The sequence below is a fragment of the Camelina sativa genome, chromosome 16, assembly GCF_000633955.1.
Source record: "Camelina sativa cultivar DH55 chromosome 16, Cs, whole genome shotgun sequence".
Lineage (NCBI taxonomy): Eukaryota > Viridiplantae > Streptophyta > Magnoliopsida > Brassicales > Brassicaceae > Camelina > Camelina sativa.
The window spans coordinates 4933885-4953254 of record NC_025700.1 but is presented as its reverse complement, the minus strand read 5'-3'; the positions used below and the strand labels follow the sequence as shown (position 1 = coordinate 4953254).

The 19370-nt window shown below is 35.6% G+C and overlaps 3 protein-coding genes across 4 annotated transcripts in view; 1 reads left to right on the top strand and 2 right to left on the bottom strand.

The window, feature by feature from the left end:
* LOC104749813 (probable myosin-binding protein 4) lies at nt 10153-13749 on the top strand. Its single transcript, XM_010471510.2, has 2 exons — nt 10153-11518; nt 11611-13749. The coding sequence occupies exons 1-2, from the start codon at nt 10492-10494 to the stop codon at nt 13194-13196; spliced, it is 2613 nt and encodes an 870-aa protein (XP_010469812.1). The 5' UTR covers nt 10153-10491; the 3' UTR covers nt 13197-13749.
* LOC104749814 (trigger factor) lies at nt 13832-16462 on the bottom strand. Of its 2 annotated transcripts, XM_010471511.2 has the most exons (9): nt 16332-16460; nt 16093-16191; nt 15913-16001; nt 15761-15807; nt 15600-15673; nt 15367-15475; nt 14884-14897; nt 14511-14612; nt 13832-14096 (listed from the first exon to the last, which is right to left on the bottom strand). In XM_010471511.2, exons 2-9 carry the CDS (start codon nt 16141-16143, stop codon nt 13974-13976), a joined length of 609 nt encoding a protein of 202 aa, XP_010469813.1. In that variant the 5' UTR covers nt 16144-16191; nt 16332-16460; the 3' UTR covers nt 13832-13973. The 2 variants fall into 2 exon arrangements, 1 of the variants encoding a protein (XP_010469813.1); XR_002035733.1 differs by lacking the exon at nt 14884-14897 and having other exon boundaries at nt 14009-14096; nt 16332-16462.
* The window catches only part of LOC104749812 (uncharacterized GPI-anchored protein At1g61900), a 3853-nt gene continuing 1513 nt past the window's right edge, over nt 17031-19370 (bottom strand). The window contains exons 2-7 of the mRNA XM_010471509.2: nt 18210-19064; nt 17874-18119; nt 17736-17753; nt 17494-17634; nt 17357-17404; nt 17031-17260 (exon numbers count right to left, since the gene is read on the bottom strand). Of these exons, the coding sequence (XP_010469811.1) occupies nt 17184-17260; nt 17357-17404; nt 17494-17634; nt 17736-17753; nt 17874-18119; nt 18210-19064 (1385 nt within the window). The 3' untranslated portion in view covers nt 17031-17183. The remainder of the gene's footprint in view (nt 17261-17356; nt 17405-17493; nt 17635-17735; nt 17754-17873; nt 18120-18209; nt 19065-19370) is intronic.

Genomic DNA, 19370 nt, shown 5'->3' with positions numbered 1-19370 from the left:
TTACGATGCTGAGCCTCAACTCCAGGATGACACTATGCAATCTCTTACTGCTCTGCTGACGATGCCTGGCCGTGAGAATTTTACGACTGTTCTCTCTCCCATACCGTTGCCGAAAACAACTTGGTAATGTTTGTGGCTTTGGTTTGTTTTAATTCTCGTCTGTAGCAATTGGTTTGACAACTTGGTAATATTTGTAGCAAATTGGTAATGTTTGTCTTTGGTTCGACAATATGTTTGTCTTAGGTAGAAGATAACTTGGTAATGTTTGTCCTTGGTTCGACAATATGTTTGGTACTTGTTTGTCTTTGATTCTCGTTGCTTCTATTGGTTGGTCAATCTCGTTTATTTAATTCGACTGTGCATGAAAGTATTGCATAGTTATAGAATCTCTACGGCATTGTTTACATGTGTATGTGAAACCATTGATGCAAAATGTGTATGTGAAACCATTGAATCTCTTTGGCATTGTTAACTGATTTTATTTTTTTGTTTGCTTTCTAACTGATCAAACTAACTATCATTGTTTACATGTGTGTGTGAAGGTTTGATCGGGACAAAAAAGGCCAACTTGTTCGGAAGATTACAGATTTTTACAAACAAATTCGATGGTCCATATTATACTTGGACTTGTGTGCCTCCCAATAGAAAAGAGAGATGCTTCATGGAGTTTGCGGTAAGTTCTGTTCTCTATAACCTGTTTTCTACTTTTGTTTATTGCTTGTTTTCACTAACATAATTCTTTCTCTCTTTGTTATGTAGAAAACTCACACCTGGAATCCATTGATAACAGGTGTCGTTCAAGAACATTTCAACAGCATCTATAACCGTCGGATGAAGGGCATGGTTAGCGATGCAAGGACGGCTCGAATAAAACCTTCATGGATTGAAGGTGAACTCTGGAAAGAAATGGTTGCTAATTGGGATACTGAAGAACAACAGCAAAGGAGTACCACCTATTCCAAGTGTCGTATGTCTGACCGTAATGGTCTCAGTCCTCACATCCACTTATCAGGCCCTAAGTCATATAGGGAAATCCAATATGATCTGGTACTATCGCATTTCTACTTTGTTAGTTACATTTATCAACATTTCTATTTTATCTGGTACTAACCATTCTTTAATTTCTAACATCGCAGGAAGAGGAGTTGGGAAGAGAGGTCAGTATGGGTGAAGTTTTTTTCAAAACACATACAAAGTCGGATGGTTCTTATATTGATGGCAAGGCAGAGAAAATCCATCAAGCTTATCAGCATAAATTGCAAGAGAAGATGGTTGAGCTCGAGGCAGATTCAACTATTTCAGATGGTACCTCCCACCGTAGGGATCTCACCAACGATGAATGTACTGCCATCTTTCTTGAGGTAAAGTAGCATTTCTACTCGATCATGCATTTTTTTTGCTCTTTACTTACTGTTTTTCTTTTTCTAAAAACAGTACACTGAGAAGGATTCACGAGGAACTCCTTATGGTGTTGGAAGCCTCAAAGATACTCTTGGCAAGGGAAAGGGCAATCAACCATCACAAACCGAAGCCTTTCTTACATTGCAAGAGCAACTGAAGGAAGCCCAAAGTCAGATTGAAGTTCAGGCTGAAATTCAGGCGACCCTCAAAGCTGAAGCTGCTGCTCGAGAAAAAGAGACTGCTCTCCTTGTGGCTGAGCAAAAGCACGAGATCAAAGAGTTGACAATGATGGCAAAGTTTTTGCGCCACACGAATCCAGCCTACCTCGAGTTTATAGCCTCTCAATCAGGTGAGGAGGACAATCTTCCATCAACAACTCCATAATCAACTCTATTGTTTCTTAACTCATGAACTAAGTTCACTTCTTCAGTTTGTATGTGTCATAAACTTTTTCTTTCTTTGCTTTTGGTTAGATTTCTACTTTGGAATTGTGTATGTTCTTCTTTCACAATTATGGTTATGTTTATAATGATTTTTCATTAGATTTTTCCTTTAATAAATCAGTATTAAAATCAGGATTAAATTCAGGATTACAAAACAATAAAAACCAGTAAATTTCAACATTTTGTAAAACATTGTAGTCGCCATATCGTCATTTTGACGGCAAATTGTCGTTAAATAGATGGTAAATATTTGTTAAATAAGACGACTGATTTCAGACTAAAGTTAACAAGTTTTTTATTCATGTAAAAAGTCGCAACTTTGTCGCAGATTAGTCGCTAAATTTAGTGACTAATCAACGACTCATGTTAATATAGTCGTTAAATTGTTGGCAAATTGTCGCCACATGTGGTTACTATATGACGAAAATGTGACGACCAATTGACGACAACGTTATACCGTCGTTAAATAGTCGCTAAATAACGACTATTTAACGACTATATGTATTAGCAACAAAATTTTAACTACAATAGTAATTAGTTGCTAAATAGTCGTATAATGTTTTTTAACGAATATTACCACAGTGGCCGTTGGCCTATTTTCTTGTAGTGTCTCTCCAATCTTTTGAGAGCTACGGTGGGTAAGAATCTCTGAAACTAGTTATCTTGTTTACCCTATATTGAATTTGCTTATAATCATGCTAAGCACTCTGGTACCAAATTCTCTCCATTTGAAGTTTTCTATGGTTTTAATCCTCTAACCTCATTAGACATCACACCACTGCCCCAAGCTGTTTATTATAGTGCAGAAGGAGTCACCAAAGCTGATTTTGTGAAGAAACTCCACCAAAAGGTTAAAGAGAATCTTGAGAAGAAAAGCGCAAAGAACAAAGAGCATGCTGATAAGCACCGCAAGGAGCTGACGTTTGAACCTGGAGATTGGGTCTGGTTACACATGAGAAAAGAGAGATTTCCCAAGGAGAGGAAGTCCAAGGTGAGTTGAACATTTCTCCTACCTTTAATGTTGCTGATTTATCTCCTTTCCATGCAGATGAAATAGTTCTGCAGACATAACTTTCTCAAGAGGGAGGGAATGATGAGGACATCAGTAGTAAACTTCCGGAAGAACCCGTTCTGCCATTTTCTGAAGAACCCGTTTTACCAATTCCTGAAGGACCCGTTCTACAATTTCCTGAAGAACCCGTTCTTCCAACAATGATACACAAACCTATGACAAGGTTGGGAGCAAAAACCTTAAGGGAACAATTCAACAAGTCCATTCAAAGTCTTATTACTCTCATTGAGCTAGAAGATTCAAAAGAGAAGACTCCAAAAGCATCATTTTCGCCGGTTTTATAAGGATTTAAAAAACTCGTTCTTTTCATCATTTCCGCAGCCATCAATGAAGGACTGGAGCGTGCATGAGAGCTATTACCAAAGTAAGTGTTTGAATTCAAATAATAAAGAATGGTTCTTTTCTTTTTTTGCAGGAATCGACCGTTGGGTCTTTATGAGTCTTTTATTTATTTAGGTCCTAAAATCGAGTCTGTTGTTTTAGCAAGTTTAGTCCTTTTATTTGTAATAATTTCGATCCTAGAAAGTCCCCCGCTGCTGGATCGTTATATAAGGTCTCTTCTCAGCATTGTAACCTTTCAAGTTTTTATGAAATAAAATGAGAGTTTTCTTAGGTTTTCTTCTGAGATAGAAGCAACCACCATTTCTCCTTCTTCTTGTGTGTGAATCCCTGAAGACTGAGATTTGACTTATCATAGATCCTTTCACAGATCTGTATGGCATCTTTCAATCCACCCATCTATCTCTTTATCTTCCACTGCTACCAAATAGACAGACCAGAGTTTTCAACCATTTGTCTATTTACCATCTCTTCGCTGCATTCAATCTATCATCCATCGAATAGGCATAACAGTGTTATCAACCATTTGCCTATTTCCATCTATCTACATAGGTTCCCTCTTCTGGGTTCCTATATCAGAAGTACAAAAGTGCTTTCGGGTCGGGTCAATTTCACAAAAATAACCCAAAATTAAGAGAGTCAGATTCAGGTGAAAAATACCCGCAATGTTATAAATGGGTTATCGGGGTTTCCAAAAAATAAAAGGTATCTTTGAGTTTTAGTACGTTTACAAAACATCATTGGAAAAGTAATCACATTACTATTCAAAATTAGAAAAATAGTTTTTCATCACTTTGTGTAATAGAACATATGTCTAATAGAAACAAAGGAGAATTGATGTAGTTACCATTATGTCCTTATCTCTTATAATCACATATTGTTCAACCCTCCTCTCTCTCCAATTTCTTTTTTTTCTCAACTCTCTCTCAAAAATATCTCTCCAACTCTCGTCTCTCTGAATCAGCCAAAATTCTTTTTTTTTTTAAGATTTTGTTTATTTTTTATTATATGCCCCTTCAATCTAAAAACTAAAATACTAGTCAATAAAAATTTGTTTTCGAAATTTTTTCAGCTTAATAATGTGTACGGATACAAAAATATGTAAAAAGTATTTAACATTATCAAATATAATAATCAAACAAAATGCATATCAAATTATAAAGAAAAAAATATAGATTTTTATCTATCTTGTACAGATGTATGTACACATTATTAAGTGTAGAGATGTAATTTATTTAATTCTTAGGCTTTCAATATGTTGGATGGTTTAAACCGTACACAAATATTGTTCGACGGTTTGAATCTATCCAATATGCTGGATGGCTTAAACCACACACAAATATTGCTGGACGGTTTGAATCTATCCAACATGCTGAATGATTTAAACCGTACACAAATATTGCTGAACGGTTTGAATCTATCCAATATGCTAAATGATATAAACTGTACACAAAAATTGTTGAACGGTTTGAATCTATCCAGGATGGAGAATGATTTAAACCGTACACAAGTATTATTGGACAGAAGATAAAATATATATGAAAAATATTTGAAATTATTAAAACAAAATGCATATCAAATTATAAAGAAAAAAACATAAATTTTTTTATGTGTAAAAAATTTGGAAACAAAAACATATTAATAAATATTTGAATAATTAGGAAAAGAAGTATGTGATGAAAATAAAAAGAAACAAAAATAATAATATATATAGAAAGAGAAGGAGAGAGAAAAACAAATCCAAGAAGCAAAAAAAACAAATCAAAAAATAATGAATACATATACACAAATATATATATATATATAAAGAGAAGGAGAGTCATTAAAGTTTTGTTTTTAATATCCATGGCACTGTCTGTAAATACAATATTTGGTTGAGGGCTGGTGAGTCATTCAAATAGTATCCTACAGTATAAACCGTTTATTTTACTAATTGTAAATAGAAACTCTACTAGTTTTCTAATAAAGTTTGAAAAACTGTCTATTTTACCAAATATCTCAAAAATAAATCATAAATAAGTTTTTCCAAAAAATAAATCATAAATGAGAACGTCAATAAATTCCCCTAAAAATAAACCATAATAGTTACTATAAATAATATTGTTTCTACAAATTTGGAAACTAACAAATATAAAAATCCTACATGAATTCCTAAAAAGAATTCAACTCAATAACAAGATAATTTATTTCACAGATCAGTAAGATCTCAATCTTTAGTAAATATTCTCTTTATCCTATCAAACCAAAACTTTTGCGTGATTGATTGAAAACAATTAGAAAATCAAATAAAATATTTTCCTTAACTTAAACAAAAAAAGATACGGTAAATATTTAATTGCTTGTGCCATCCCGTAGTGCTATAAATATGAGGTCTACATCGGCTGGATTATAATATCTTCCTCTTCATTTTTTTTACGGTGCTAACGATCATGGTTGTTCCTCCTACAATAACCGATTTAAAATCCATCTAAAACAAGCTGAATGATTAAGTTACGATCATTCATTCTTAGAGGCAATACATCTATTTTCTAAATCAATACGTGTTATTGTAGATGTCATTGGTTAGGTGGTTAACATGAGTGAAATGAAAACACATGTCGTGGAGAACAAAATCAAAAAGAAAATCAAGATCAACAAGATCAAGGTACTAATGAGTTTTTGGTTTACTTTATCAAGTTATTATTTTTATTTCTTTGTTTATAATTACAACAGGTTACAGAAAATTGTATGCTTGAGGCAACAAGCAAAAAGCAATGGAGCAAAAGAATAGAGTCTGGATTATGAGAAGTAAGGGGGATTGGCTACACAACAACAACAAAAGAACTAAGTAACTAGAATTAATATTATCTTAAAGAAAATTATATTTAGACTATACTATATATATATATATATGGTCAAATACTATGTGTGAATATGAAACTACCTATCCTTTTTTTTATATATATATACTAATTTACTAGTGGTCTCATACTCACTAACAACCTAGCAACAATCACAACAGCGGATAACAAAACAATTCCATTAACCAATAATGTCATAACCAAGTTCCAACGACCTACAACGTTCTATCAACTCAACACTAGCAACCTAACAATAGCTAGACCATAATTAATCAAGCCTCTAGAACACATATTGAGATGCATGAGTATTATTATAAACACTCAGTGAGGTCGTCCTCCCATCTACTGGGCTATACACACAAGCAACTGAGATTCTATTGCTAAGTTGAGCCAATAAACACAATCAACACATCAAACAACAAACTCACAATCGGTTAAGAGAGGTGTCGACCGACACCAGATTGGTGTCGATCGACGCTAGCACAAAATGGGTGTCGACTGACACCACACTGGTGTCGATTGACACTGACTCTGCAGACGCGATCTGCACGAATCCGAACGTCGAACCTCCGTTTCAAATCACCACGAAGCCGTCTCAAACTCTCCCAATCGCCATAGGAACCTATGGGAATCACTAAAACAACAAACCCAAGCAAGCAAACACCACAAATAGACAAGGAACAACCAAACAAAAGAGATCTCAGGCTTAGATCAGCCATGGTCAAGCACTCACCTCTTTTACAGGAAGATTTGAATGAGAAACGGTGGAACCAACACCTTAGGAAGCTTCTCCTTCGTTCCCAAACACATCCATGATGTCGATCGACACACATCCCCAAAAACCACTTTTTGGTTCGCGGATGTTACAGAATACTATGTGACACACAAGTTTTGTTTTAGTGGGTGTTATGGTTTTTGTAAATGAAAATTTTGTAATTCTCATCCTCAGTTCTATTGTTATATGTCTCTTATTCAAGTACAAAAACTAATAATACTAAGATTAAAATATTAACGAAATTCAACAATTAGTTTTTGTACAAGAATAATGGGTCATTTTTATTAGTTTTTGTATTTGAAGTATTAGTTTTTCTAAATCATATTGTCTTACAAACTTCTAATTTAATTTCTTATATTAAATAGAATTGATATTCTCAATTGACACTAAATATATTATTGTAATATTACATTTTCAAGTGTGACAACAAATATTACTCATTTTGCTGTCATATTTATTTTAAATATACACGGGTTAACTTTCAATACTCAAAATCACATAATAGAGCGGATTTTATTGATATATTTGCGAATACAGTTTTTTGTTGGGTTAGTTCTTCATAATTGTTTCTTACTTTTTTTCCCTTTTGTTATAAAATTCATCATTTACTTTTTTCCTTCTATTAGTTTATCTAATCTCAATACATGTATACAATTTACTATAATAATAAAAAAATATAGCATATATATTAGTAAATATTTCCCCGCGTTGTAGCGCGAATCCGATCCTAGTTAGCTTTTTATTCTTAAAATAAGTATCAAATTTATTCTTAACATTTGATGAACAAAACCATTAATCTAAGTGAAGACATATTTGGAGGCACTTGCTTTAATTCATTTCTTCTTGTGTTTATATATTATCTAGCTAGCACCGTATGTTATTTACATTTTTGTTTGCTTATATCGTTCTTAGTGGTCTTCAAGCATAAATGGGGAACCATCCATCTACTCTCTACTCCAAACCTCTTCAAATAGTCATTTCATCTTAATCAGTTGTGCATATTGGTTTCTTGGTGGCCTTGCCTATGATAATGGTTATTTGCGTTGAGAAGGGATTCCCTAGAGCATTGATTGATAGTACTGATGGAAAGCTATTGGTCGTGGCTTTCGTCAGAAATTATTTGTTGCATGTTAGATATTTCATAAGAAATTGGCAAGCTTCGTAGAATTTGGACAATAATTCCCTACCATATTTCCAACTACAAACTTTTCAATTTCCTACATATATTATACAATTTTTGTTTAATATGTAATTTGAAGAAACTTTTCCCACCAGATTTTTTCCATATTATTTCCTTTTATTTACTTATGTTTTTCTAAGTATTTTCCTATAATTTTTATACTATTTTTATATGTTATTAATTCCTATTTCCTATGAACACTATTTTTTGTCAAAATTAAGTAGGTTTTGGTAGGCAAATTTTCCTACCAAATCTTTCGTTTGACAATACATAGGAAAACATGATGTTTTAGGAGCGTCAATCTCATTGTATTCCTTGTAGTTTTTGCAAGCCTCCTCATCATGACAGTTTTGAATGTACTGACTTTGAACACATCTTCATTTGCGTGAGGGCATTCATTTCAACTGGATAGGGAATCTACTTGTAAGTCCTCTAGTTCCATCTCTTCTATACTTTTGAGAGTTTTATAGTATCTTGTTAAAACCTATAATACATATGTCTCTTATTCCTTGTAGATTGCACAAGTATGTAAGTGATTAAGTCAATGACTAGGGCTCTGGTCATTAATTAGGACTATTGTTTGCTTTGGTAGCTTTATTGGCATGGTTCTTGTTCATGTCCGAAATCTAAAAAAGGATACTCTTTAACCAAAACTTTAGCAGAGGTCTACAAATTTCTGACATCTTTGGTGGCCATACCCATAGCAGAGTGTGAAAACTGATTCACCACTTTTATTCATTTTGTTTATGTGTTTGTTTGATATATCGACAATTGCAAGCTATATATGTGATACAACGGTTATTATCATATTAATTTATTGCTTACATACTATTATTGTTTTAATATTGTTACCTAAGGTTTGATAAAAGACTAATTATTAATTTGCGGTATCCCTTCAAACAAGTTATTTGTAACTAAATTATAAAAAGATAATTTGTATTTGTTTATTAATTTTGTTTGCTTTGTTTAGTGTTTAAAATTGTATAATTGTATTTTGATTGTTAAATATATGAGTAAGTTCACAATGTACTGTAGAAAAATTTGTTTTTTTTGACATAATATTAATTTAATCAATTAATTAGATATATTTGTTACTCTAATATTGATACTACCCTGCAATAAAGAGACTACCTGAGGTTATTTCTAGAGACTTTAAGTTTGCTCTATTTCTTTGGGTGTGAATTTCTCCTTTGTTTATATAATTTAAGTCTAAAGTGAACAAATATTTGTATAATTTTGCAGTTACAAGCTGCTGTGACAGCACTAGCTGCACAAGGATGGTGAAACAGGTTGATAACCCCAGCCCAGCCCGAAACACCGCAGAAAGTCCAAGCTTGATGTACTAAAAACATAAGACCTCGGTTATGTTTCTTCAGTACTATGTTTTCTGCTTTTTTTTTTTTTTTTTTTGAGCATATCGGTTGTAATTTTAGTTGTATAATTCTACGCTTAATTTTGACGAGATTAAAAAGGTGTCGTTTAACGACTATGTAAACCTTTTGTATGACTACAATTCAACGTCTCATATTATTTCAATAGGAAAACAGATTTAAGGGCCATCCAAAAACAGAGCATCAAGAAATTTAGAAGGACTCGCTCTCTGCCTATTCAGCTCCAGTGCATTCCCTTACAATCCCACAATGAGATGCATAAGTCATGCACGAAGAGTTAAAACTCACATATGTTACAAATATGAGACTGCTATGTAACGTAACAAATAGGAGATCCCTATGAGACTCCTGCAATGCACTAAGATTGAAACTGAGGTGTTGGTAAATAGTAGTAGAACAATATAAAAATATATGAAAACTAAACATTTTAAGAAAAACATGTGGGCTTGAAAGCAACAATGACTTTTTTTATTTTTTTATTCAGCTGAATAAAAGAAAGAAAGCAACAATGACTCTTTGATTAGAGGATTAGTTACAGTTCCATAATAATTTGTTTGTATGTGAGGTAATTAATCAAGAAATATTTGAGTCTTTAAATCAATTGATGAAGTATGATAAAATCTTGACCTATAAAATAATACATCTAAAGTTTATGGTAATTCCATAAAATCCTCCTATGAAATATGAAAAAGAAAAAAAAACGTGGAGAAAGGTAACAATTATTTAGGCAAACTCAAAACAAATCGTTGAACACTAATTTAGGCAAACTCAAAAACAAATCGTTGAACAAGTTTTGGTTGATGTTACCGTGGAACAAGGAAGAGTCTTCATTTTCCCAGATTCATCCTCCTCTCTTCTCTCTTTTGACCAAACCTCCATTTCCCAGGTAAAACTTCTCTCAAGTTTTATGATCCCTTCACGTTTTTGCTTCCATGCAAATCTCAGACGCAAGATTCTGAGTTTTGCCCACATTTGCTCCTTTTTTTTTAGATGAGATTTTGAGATGAGTTTCAATGTGTTTCAGGATTCATCATCATCACCAGTTTGAAGATGGATTCATATGTTATATTTGATCAAAAGGTCACAAACGGGTTCACGCCTGTGTTAACGTACGCAGCATGCGAATGGTTTCTCATATTCCTCATGTTCATCGATGCTCTTCTCTCCTATCTTCTCGTCTGGTTCGCTCGGTACTGCAGATTGCAGATGCCATGTTTCCTCTGTTCCAAGCTTCTTCACCCTCTACATTGGAGATTCTTGCTCTGCAGAAACCACAGATCAGAGGTTTCATCTTACATGTCCTGTCAAAATCACGGTAACAACCTTGCTGATTGTCGAGGCATGTGCGATGATTGTCTCTTGTCGTTCACCAAAATGACTGGTCCGAATCCAGACATGAACAGATTGCTTCTTGGTAAATTAGGGTATGATCTGCTCTCTAAAAGCCATTTTGCTCACCCTAGATCATGTTCTTGTTGCAATAAACCATGGAGGACGAGGCACCATACACAGAGACTGATCCGGTTAGGCTCTCGGGGAAGAAACTCCTCTGGTAAACCAAACATTCCTGCTCCAAGGCATCTTAGTCGCCGAGGAAGCAGTGGAAGCTTGAAGAAGATGAGAGATCATAAGGCAACAAGTGGTGCTGAGTATGTTGATGTTGGAAGCCGCAGCGATGGCATGGCTCATGTGGGTTACTCAGAGCTGAAGATTAACTCGGATTCTGATTCCGAGTTTCTGTTTTCAGATGATGATGCATTCCTCCAAATAGCAGATTTCAATGCTGAGCCATCTGAGAAACGTGTTCACAGCTCTCGATCTCGGAAACCGTTTGCAGACAAGAAGATGTCGTATCACAAACAGCCTGATATGCGAGAAGACAACCAGGATAAGCACATAAGGAAGACATCTTCAATGCTTGAGCATAATCTGGTAAACAAGACTCGGCAGGAACGACCTGTTAAAGCAAAGAGGCATGATGATGCCCTCTCTGAGCTTATAAGTATGAGTGAAGCTCGTCCGTTTTTACTTGGTTCACCTAAAAAATTGTATGCTGTAGGAGCAGCACCACGATATGGTATGCTTATTATTTTGGCTTTGCACGAACGCTTATGTCTGACTATATGCAACGTTTTATATTGGTCTTTAATTTGATGTTGTTACTTGCAGAAAATGAAGCTGAGGTAAGTGGCAAGTCATCTCCTGCTGGTGGAGAATTCTTGAGTCCTTCTGGAGATAACGGTACCTATCGTGAAATCCATAATCAAGAGCACGATGATTCGGCAGATTTTACTCAAAACATCCCCAGTTCAGCCGTGGAGACAGAAGAATTTGAGGCAGCTATGGATGTGTCTGGTTTTGTTGAAAATGAACCTTCTAGTGAAGAGGAGAATGGAGTTGAAGGAGACTCCAAGACTTTGGCGTCGAATGACATGTCAGATTCTTTGGAACAGGAACAGTCAAGTGAGGAAGAAAAGGAGGTTAAGGAAAACAATGTTGCAGAAGAATACTTCAGTAATGAAGGAGAGGATGAGGTCAGTGGGCATTTCGAGCCATTGACATCAAAAAATGTGTCTGTTTCATCTGTTGAAGAACAATCCAGTGAGGAAGAAGGAGCAAGTGATGGCTATTCGAATGCAAAAGACCATTCCAGTATTGAAGAGGAGGTGGATAATGAAGAATCTGAGCTAGTGACGTCAAACAATGTGACTGGTTCTCTCACAGACCAATCCAGTGAGGAAGAAGAAACAAGTGATGGCTATTCGAACGCAAAAGACCATTCCAGTAAAGAGGACGTGGATAATGAAGAATCTGAGCTAGTGACATCAGACAATGTGACTGGTTCTGTCACAGAGCGCTCGGCTGAAGAAGAGCATGGAGATCATAAAGAGACTGAACCTTTGACGTCACCAAAAATATCCAAAGAAGAATCTGAGCTAGTGACATCAAACAATGTGACTGGTTCTGTCACAGAACGCTCGGCTGAAGAAGAACATGGAGATCAGAAAGAGACTGAACCTTTGACGTCACCAAAAATATCCAAAGAAGAATCTGAGCTAGTGACATCAAACAATGTGACTAGTACTGTCACAGAACGCTCGGCTGAAGAAGAGCATGGATATCATACAGAGACTGAGCCTTTGACGTCACCAAAAATATCCAAAGAAGAATCTTCATTAGAGCACAGTGATAAAGATTCCTCGAAGGTAACAGAGACTCGTAATACTTCAAATGAATCACCGGAACTAAAGCACTCTGCCTCTGTAGAATCTTTTGTAAGCATCAGCAGTGACATCGAAGGCGAAAACCGTGTTGATTTGTTAAAGCTACAACTAGAACATGACAGGAAATGCCTAAGGGAAGTGACTAAAGAATTAGAGGAGGAGAGAAGTGCCTCAGCTATTGCTACAAACCAAGCAATGGCAATGATCACACGGTTGCAAGAGGAGAAAGCAGCTCTTCATATGGAAGCTTTACAGTACCTGAGAATGATGGATGAGCAAGCAGAGCACGACGTTGATGCACTTGAGAGGGCAAACGATGTCTTGGCTGATAAGGAAAAGGAGATACAAGATCTTGAGATGGAGTTAGAATATTATAGAGCAAAGTATCCAGATGAGCCAAGAGACGAAATTCTCGCTAGCATGGGAATTCTCGGTAATATAGAAGAAACAAGTGGCGCCTCAACTGATGAGACCAGCAATAAAGCTTCAGCAAACACCAAACTTACCGGTTCTCCCACGGCAGGAAATTAAGAAAGAATACACAATTCAGAAGCTACATCAACTTGCTGGAAAAAGGATACCCAAAAGTGCTGAAAATGGATTTCTCAGGCTTGAGAGGCCTTTAGCAGTTGATGGTCACAGGAGACCCAACAAAATAATCTGCAGAGGCACAAAGATGATTTCCAGCATTACTGCGGAAACATATGGTGAAGAAAGCAATTCCCAACATGGAAAGTGATTCTTTTGAGCATAGTACTCACAGGAAGGGCAAGAAAGAGGGGATTACCTTAGCGAACGAGGTTTCAACGGTAAAGAAACATTTAGGAACACAAAAGACAGAGCTTGTGTTTGTAAGAATAGGAAAATGAAAAGGGGTAGAGTTAGTTGAAAAGATGGCTTGGGGGGCTGCAGGAGTCACACAATCGTGGGATAGTAAGAAGATGATTGATTGCCTGATATGCTGTTACCATGGAGTGCAGGTGCGGTTTTGGAAAAGTCTATCGTCTATGCAAGAAGAGAACTAAACATGATCCATGTTAGGAAGTGTAACCGAATCATTCATTTATTGTTTGTCTTTTTAGTTATATCATTTGTGTGGTTACCTTATTTTTTTGGAGAACCCACCAATCATATCATCAAAACTACAAGATTTTAGTAACAAGATATAACTGAAGTTTCAAACTTTTATTACCAGAAGCTTAATCCAAATGTGATTATCCTTTCCTACTCGACAAGAAATCTAACTGTTACCGGAGAAGGTAAAAAGACAAATCACAATGATAAGTACCTTAAGAATCAACGCTTTCTTCAACTCACTTCTTGAAGCTTTATTATAGCATCGAAGCTGAAACTCTCACCAGGTTCAAATGTTTCTTCAAGATCTTCATAGCTTTGCTCAACAGTCAACTCTTTGCCAACCTTCAGGTCTTCCTACGAAAGCATCAGCAACCAAAATCAAACCATTTTAAACTCTAGCCCAAAAGTTGGTTTACTCGTTGATTTCGACTGGGTTTACGCAATCAACCTAAGGCTGTTGACGATGATTCCAATTCTAGTAGTTATATCTGATTGTGAGGGTGATCATTCCATATATTTACATTCCAAGGAATGTGGACTAAACTAAGACCTTACTTAACAGGCTGGCTTCAGATCAATCCTCATTCCTCAAAAAGCAATAGATCTAGTGTTTAAGTATGAAAAGTTCTTTAGGTTCACATTTCACTGAAAGCAAGCTCCAGTATTAAGCACATATCCAACAATATCTAGACGAGGATTCTATTTATTGAATTTACAATGCTACCATCTGAAATATAATCTACTGAGAAGCTTGAGCTTATGAAATACCTGTTTAACATAGTCTTCAATAGCAGAATTGATTAATCTCTTTATCACCTGCCTATAGACTTTAGAATATCCAAGGATCTCTAGCAAAATATCTCTGGGTATCTGCAAATATAAGGAAAGGGGGAACTTAAGCACAGGCCAAAGAACAACTCAATGATTGTAATTAAAGTGAGTTTGCCAGCATATAATATCAATGCAAGAACGCTGAATCTAAAGAGTATCACTACGGTGCATCGCATGATGTTTGGCAGATAATTCTAATCCCATAGGATAAAAATACAGGCTCCATCGCCAAAACCACTTGATGGTTAAATTATTTTACCTTAATGCTAAACTAATGGGTTCTCTAAAATACACTGAAGCAAGAACTTACATTTGGGGTCTTTCCTGGAGTTCCAAGGTTGATAAGCACATGCAGAAGAGAATAGAAAAAAGAAATGAGTTAGCATTAGAATCAGCTACTAGTCATCAGTAACAAATCATATTAACTACAAACAAAAAAAAAAAGAGAGAGAGACTTTCCAAAAATTTGTGTTATATCTATGAGCATTGTATAACTTGTATGTCCACCCTGTTTATTCAAATTTTTCTAAAGCCAATAACGAAATAACAAAGTGCAGAGAGTTGAAAGAAACATGCAATCTAACTCTATATCAAACAATTTGCACCCTCAGAGTAAGCTGAAAAGACATTAAAACATGTTTCTAAGCCCATAATTTATCCACAGTAAATGAAGTTTGGATTGAGAGCCCCAAATTAAACAATCAAGTTTATCGACAGTAAAAGTTTTTCACGGTCGCCCTTCACTAATAATATCTTCCCGTAGCTAATACGGCATTTGTGATGTCGTACATACCTCCTTTGACTCTTCGGAACCCTGGAATTGGCTGAGCTGCAGCAACCATTCTCTCAAATACATTATTGAATACAGTTTGAGTCTTCTCTCCTGATACTTGTACATGCACCTACACTCAGCCAACAAAGGAAACATAAAGTGGAAAGCAAAAAAGCCTCAAACACACAGATTACATCACGTTGTTGTTCCCCACTAATCAATGCTTCTTTAGCGCAGAAACAACAAAAGCATACCTTAACTTCATTGCTGTTTGTAGTCTCCACTTTCGTAATCAAAACTGATTCATCCTTAGAAGAAGTCTCTACATCTACGAAAGTGAAACCACATTTTGATGNAAAAAAAAAAAAAAAAAAAAGAGTAGAGAATCATATAAATAATTATAAAGTTATTGAACCTGATGGTGCTGCACAAACTGCGATAAACTGGTTATTCGTCGTAGCTCTGTAAAAATAATAGTTTTGATTACAAAAAACACACATCAAGAATTGAATATTGTATTAATCTCAATTAGCTCTGGAGTACTGTATAGTTCTTGAAAGGTTTTACCTTGTACAGAGTTTGTGTTGCACTGAATAAGTTGAAGGAGGAAGAGTAACAAAAGAAGAAACTTGAAATCTTGGCTTTGGATCAGTCATCTGCAAAAAAAAAATAAACAAAAATGTTGGCACAAAATTGCATAATTCGAATTAAATAAATAAACAAAGGAAGAAGAAAGGAGGGCTTAACGGTGGAGTTAAATCTGCAGAACGAGAAATTGTGGATGATGATTGTCTGCATTATCGATTTTGCTTGTTTGTTGCCTTCTATCTAGCGTTCTTTTGTACTCTAATAAGATTGAAGAAGAAGAACCATCACGAAAGATTTGGTGGAGTTCGCCGGTAAGTTTATACAGAATAGACATTGCATATAGTACAAATCGATAGGAGATTGAGAGAGAGAGAGAGAGAGAGAGAGAGAGAGGTCACCTTTGTGTTGAGTGGAAAGAGAAACGCACAGTTCGTTCTTCTGAGAGACCCCTCGGGAGATGAAGAAGGAAGAAGAAGATAATAAATTCACACTCAGGGAACATATATGAACCAAATATACATATCTTTTTCTTCGTAAGCCCCTTTTGAATTGAATTGTTTACGNAAAAAAAAAAAAAAAAAAAAAAAAAAAAAAAAAAAAAAAAAAAAAAAAAAAAAACATATATGAACCAAATATACATATATATTTTTAAACTGTATATTACTCAAAATTCTCTAATTTTTAATTGTATTTGGCTTTGTATGCTTGATTACAATTTCCAGTTTGATGTTTGATTAGATTTTTATTTTTCTTTTATCCTTTTTAATTCTGAATAAGGTTTAAAACTTAAAATTCTCATTTGAGAAATAGACATATAGGCGACCGTCAAAAAAAAAAATAGACATATAGGCTTTGGTTAGATTGGAAGATTCAGTGTTTTACTTTGCTAGGTTTTTTTCTCACAGGACAAAGCGTTTTAGGCTTCGGATATTAATCTTAATTCCACAATTAAAGATCGATGCCGATAGATTCTGAATCTGATCTTCAATTCCAAAAATGCAAATGAATAACCAAACGCCAATTAAAAAAAAAAACAAACAAGAACCTTGGAGAAACAGAAGCAGAGAAATAAAAACTGCTACTACTACTACTATACATGAGACTGAGAGAAAGATATTACTACTACATTACCCTTGCCCTATTAAGATTACATATACAGAAGAAAATTGAGCATGCCATTGTTTTTTTATCCAAAGTTTCCTCACTGACTACCAAAAACAAAAAAAAACCCTCCTCCTAAAATCTCAATTTTAATGTCTCACAACAACATACAGTAGAAATACCAAACTAATGAGTCGCAACGCTCCAAACTCACCATCGCGAGACCCTGCAAATTACGAGTTGAACAAATGCAGATCTTAAAAATTGTCCATGTACTTTTACTTAAGACTAGAGATTACACTGCCAAGGAAACTACACATACCGTGATTTTTAAGAGTCTGGGATGTTGGCAAGGCAGGTAATGACATCTCTGCATATTTCAAAGCAATCTAATTTTTTTAGTTTTCTGGTAGTTCCAACAATTGAGCAAGAAGAGAACAGGTAGAGAGAAATGATTACCAGGAGCACAAAGAGACAAAGATGACATTGACGATGAAGATGGCCATGGAGCTGCAATGTTGTCTGTCAAATCACATGTAAAACTGTAGCCTGTTGTGTTGTCAAATATCAAGTCTGCAGGATAGCTTCTGAGAAGACAACCTATATTCACATTGTTACCCAAAAATATCGTTAACACTTTTGCTTCATCTGGGGAATGACTATTAAAACACCTTTGGAATATAAGATGAATCAAAGCAAACCTTGTTGCATTCCATATGCTGCTTATTGCCCACAAGCATACCCAGAAACAGGAAAAGAGGGCAAATGTAAGGAAGTAATTCAATAGAAGGTAGAGGATTAGACGATACAAAAACGTGGGAGTCTAAAACAAAAGTTACCTTGGACACTGAAATCTTTGAGATCGACATCACAAAGCTCATAGATATTTGTCATAACACCCCCTTTCCGCAACATGGAACCAATGACTGTTGCACAGACTATGGCCTGCTTGTTTGTTATTAGCATTTGGTTCTGTATCCCAGAAATGTATGCATTCAACGAGCTACAGCAAGAAGGGCTTGGAGCAGCCACATTACGGCAAGCCTTGATTACTTCGGTTGGCTCCTTAAATTCCAACGGGCAAGCTGTAACCACAATGTACAGTCAGAGTAATTTCCACGACTATCCAAGGAAGATCAATGTGATAAGATAATAGGATACAGTTCAGAAAGTACCTTTGTTAACTTTGCAGGACGATAAAATTCTAAATGCAGCGTTTGCTTTGTCTGCCGGAAGCTTCCTGGAAAGATATGAATAGACCACATTTTTGCAGTCATTAATTGCGTTGAGGTTACTTGATCCTCCTAATGGGAGCTTATCGCCAACTGTCATTTGGTGTCCCGAAATAAGAAGCGCAGCTTCCATAATTGCAGGTTGGCAAATTGGCCTACAACACTCCTTAAGAGGATCAACAGTGCGACATGCATCCAGTAATTTGCTACTGTTAACAACTTTCTCCAACGTTGTGACATCTGTTACTGGACAGGAACCTCCAGTTAGATTTGACGATCTTACAGAGCAAAGTGCAGGTATTGTCATGTTGGCTCTTCTGCTGACCAAGATACTAACGATATCTGAAAAACAATCTGTAGCAACTGCATCAGGCAGAACCAACTTATCTGACTTCACGTTGTGCTGTCCTTGGAAAATATGAAGTAAGCTTATAAACTGTGGACAACAGATCACGTTGCCAACAAGTGCAGCGAAAGGTTGGGAACAATCAGAAGCTGCTGTATCGATAACACTTGAAATTGCTTGAAAGTCTGTAGGACAATTCCCGGTTAACTTGGGTTCATATGTATCAGGAAAAGTAGGGTACATTGGTGGTGTCCAAGGGAGAGCAGGTGACGCATATTTGGGGATGACTGACGGCGATACTTGAATGGGACCAGATACTTCAATACCAGGTGGATTTGCCAACTCAGAGGTTGTCGATCTACTACTATGCTCATTAATCTTATGATGCGCAGCTACATCTTGGAAGCTTGATAACCAGATAATAAATAACAAGAACCCATAAACCAAATAGCCTGATAAGAGAAGCAAGTAACCCATTAACAAACAGCTTAATACAGCATATTTACATACAATACTCCAGGAACTCATTTACAAAAGCACATTATTGCGATCACAGAGTTAAAACAAGTTAAGAGAAACGTTCTCCCAAGCAACAAGAAATGTGTAATGCTGTTGCTTGGGGAAACATTGCCAACTCAAACTATCAAATTCATTCCAACAAGTCTAAAAAAAATAAGCAATCATTGCAGTGAACTATGGAAACCCAAAAAGACAGTTGGTGAACCTCCTAGTAACCTACCCTCATGATCATGATTCTT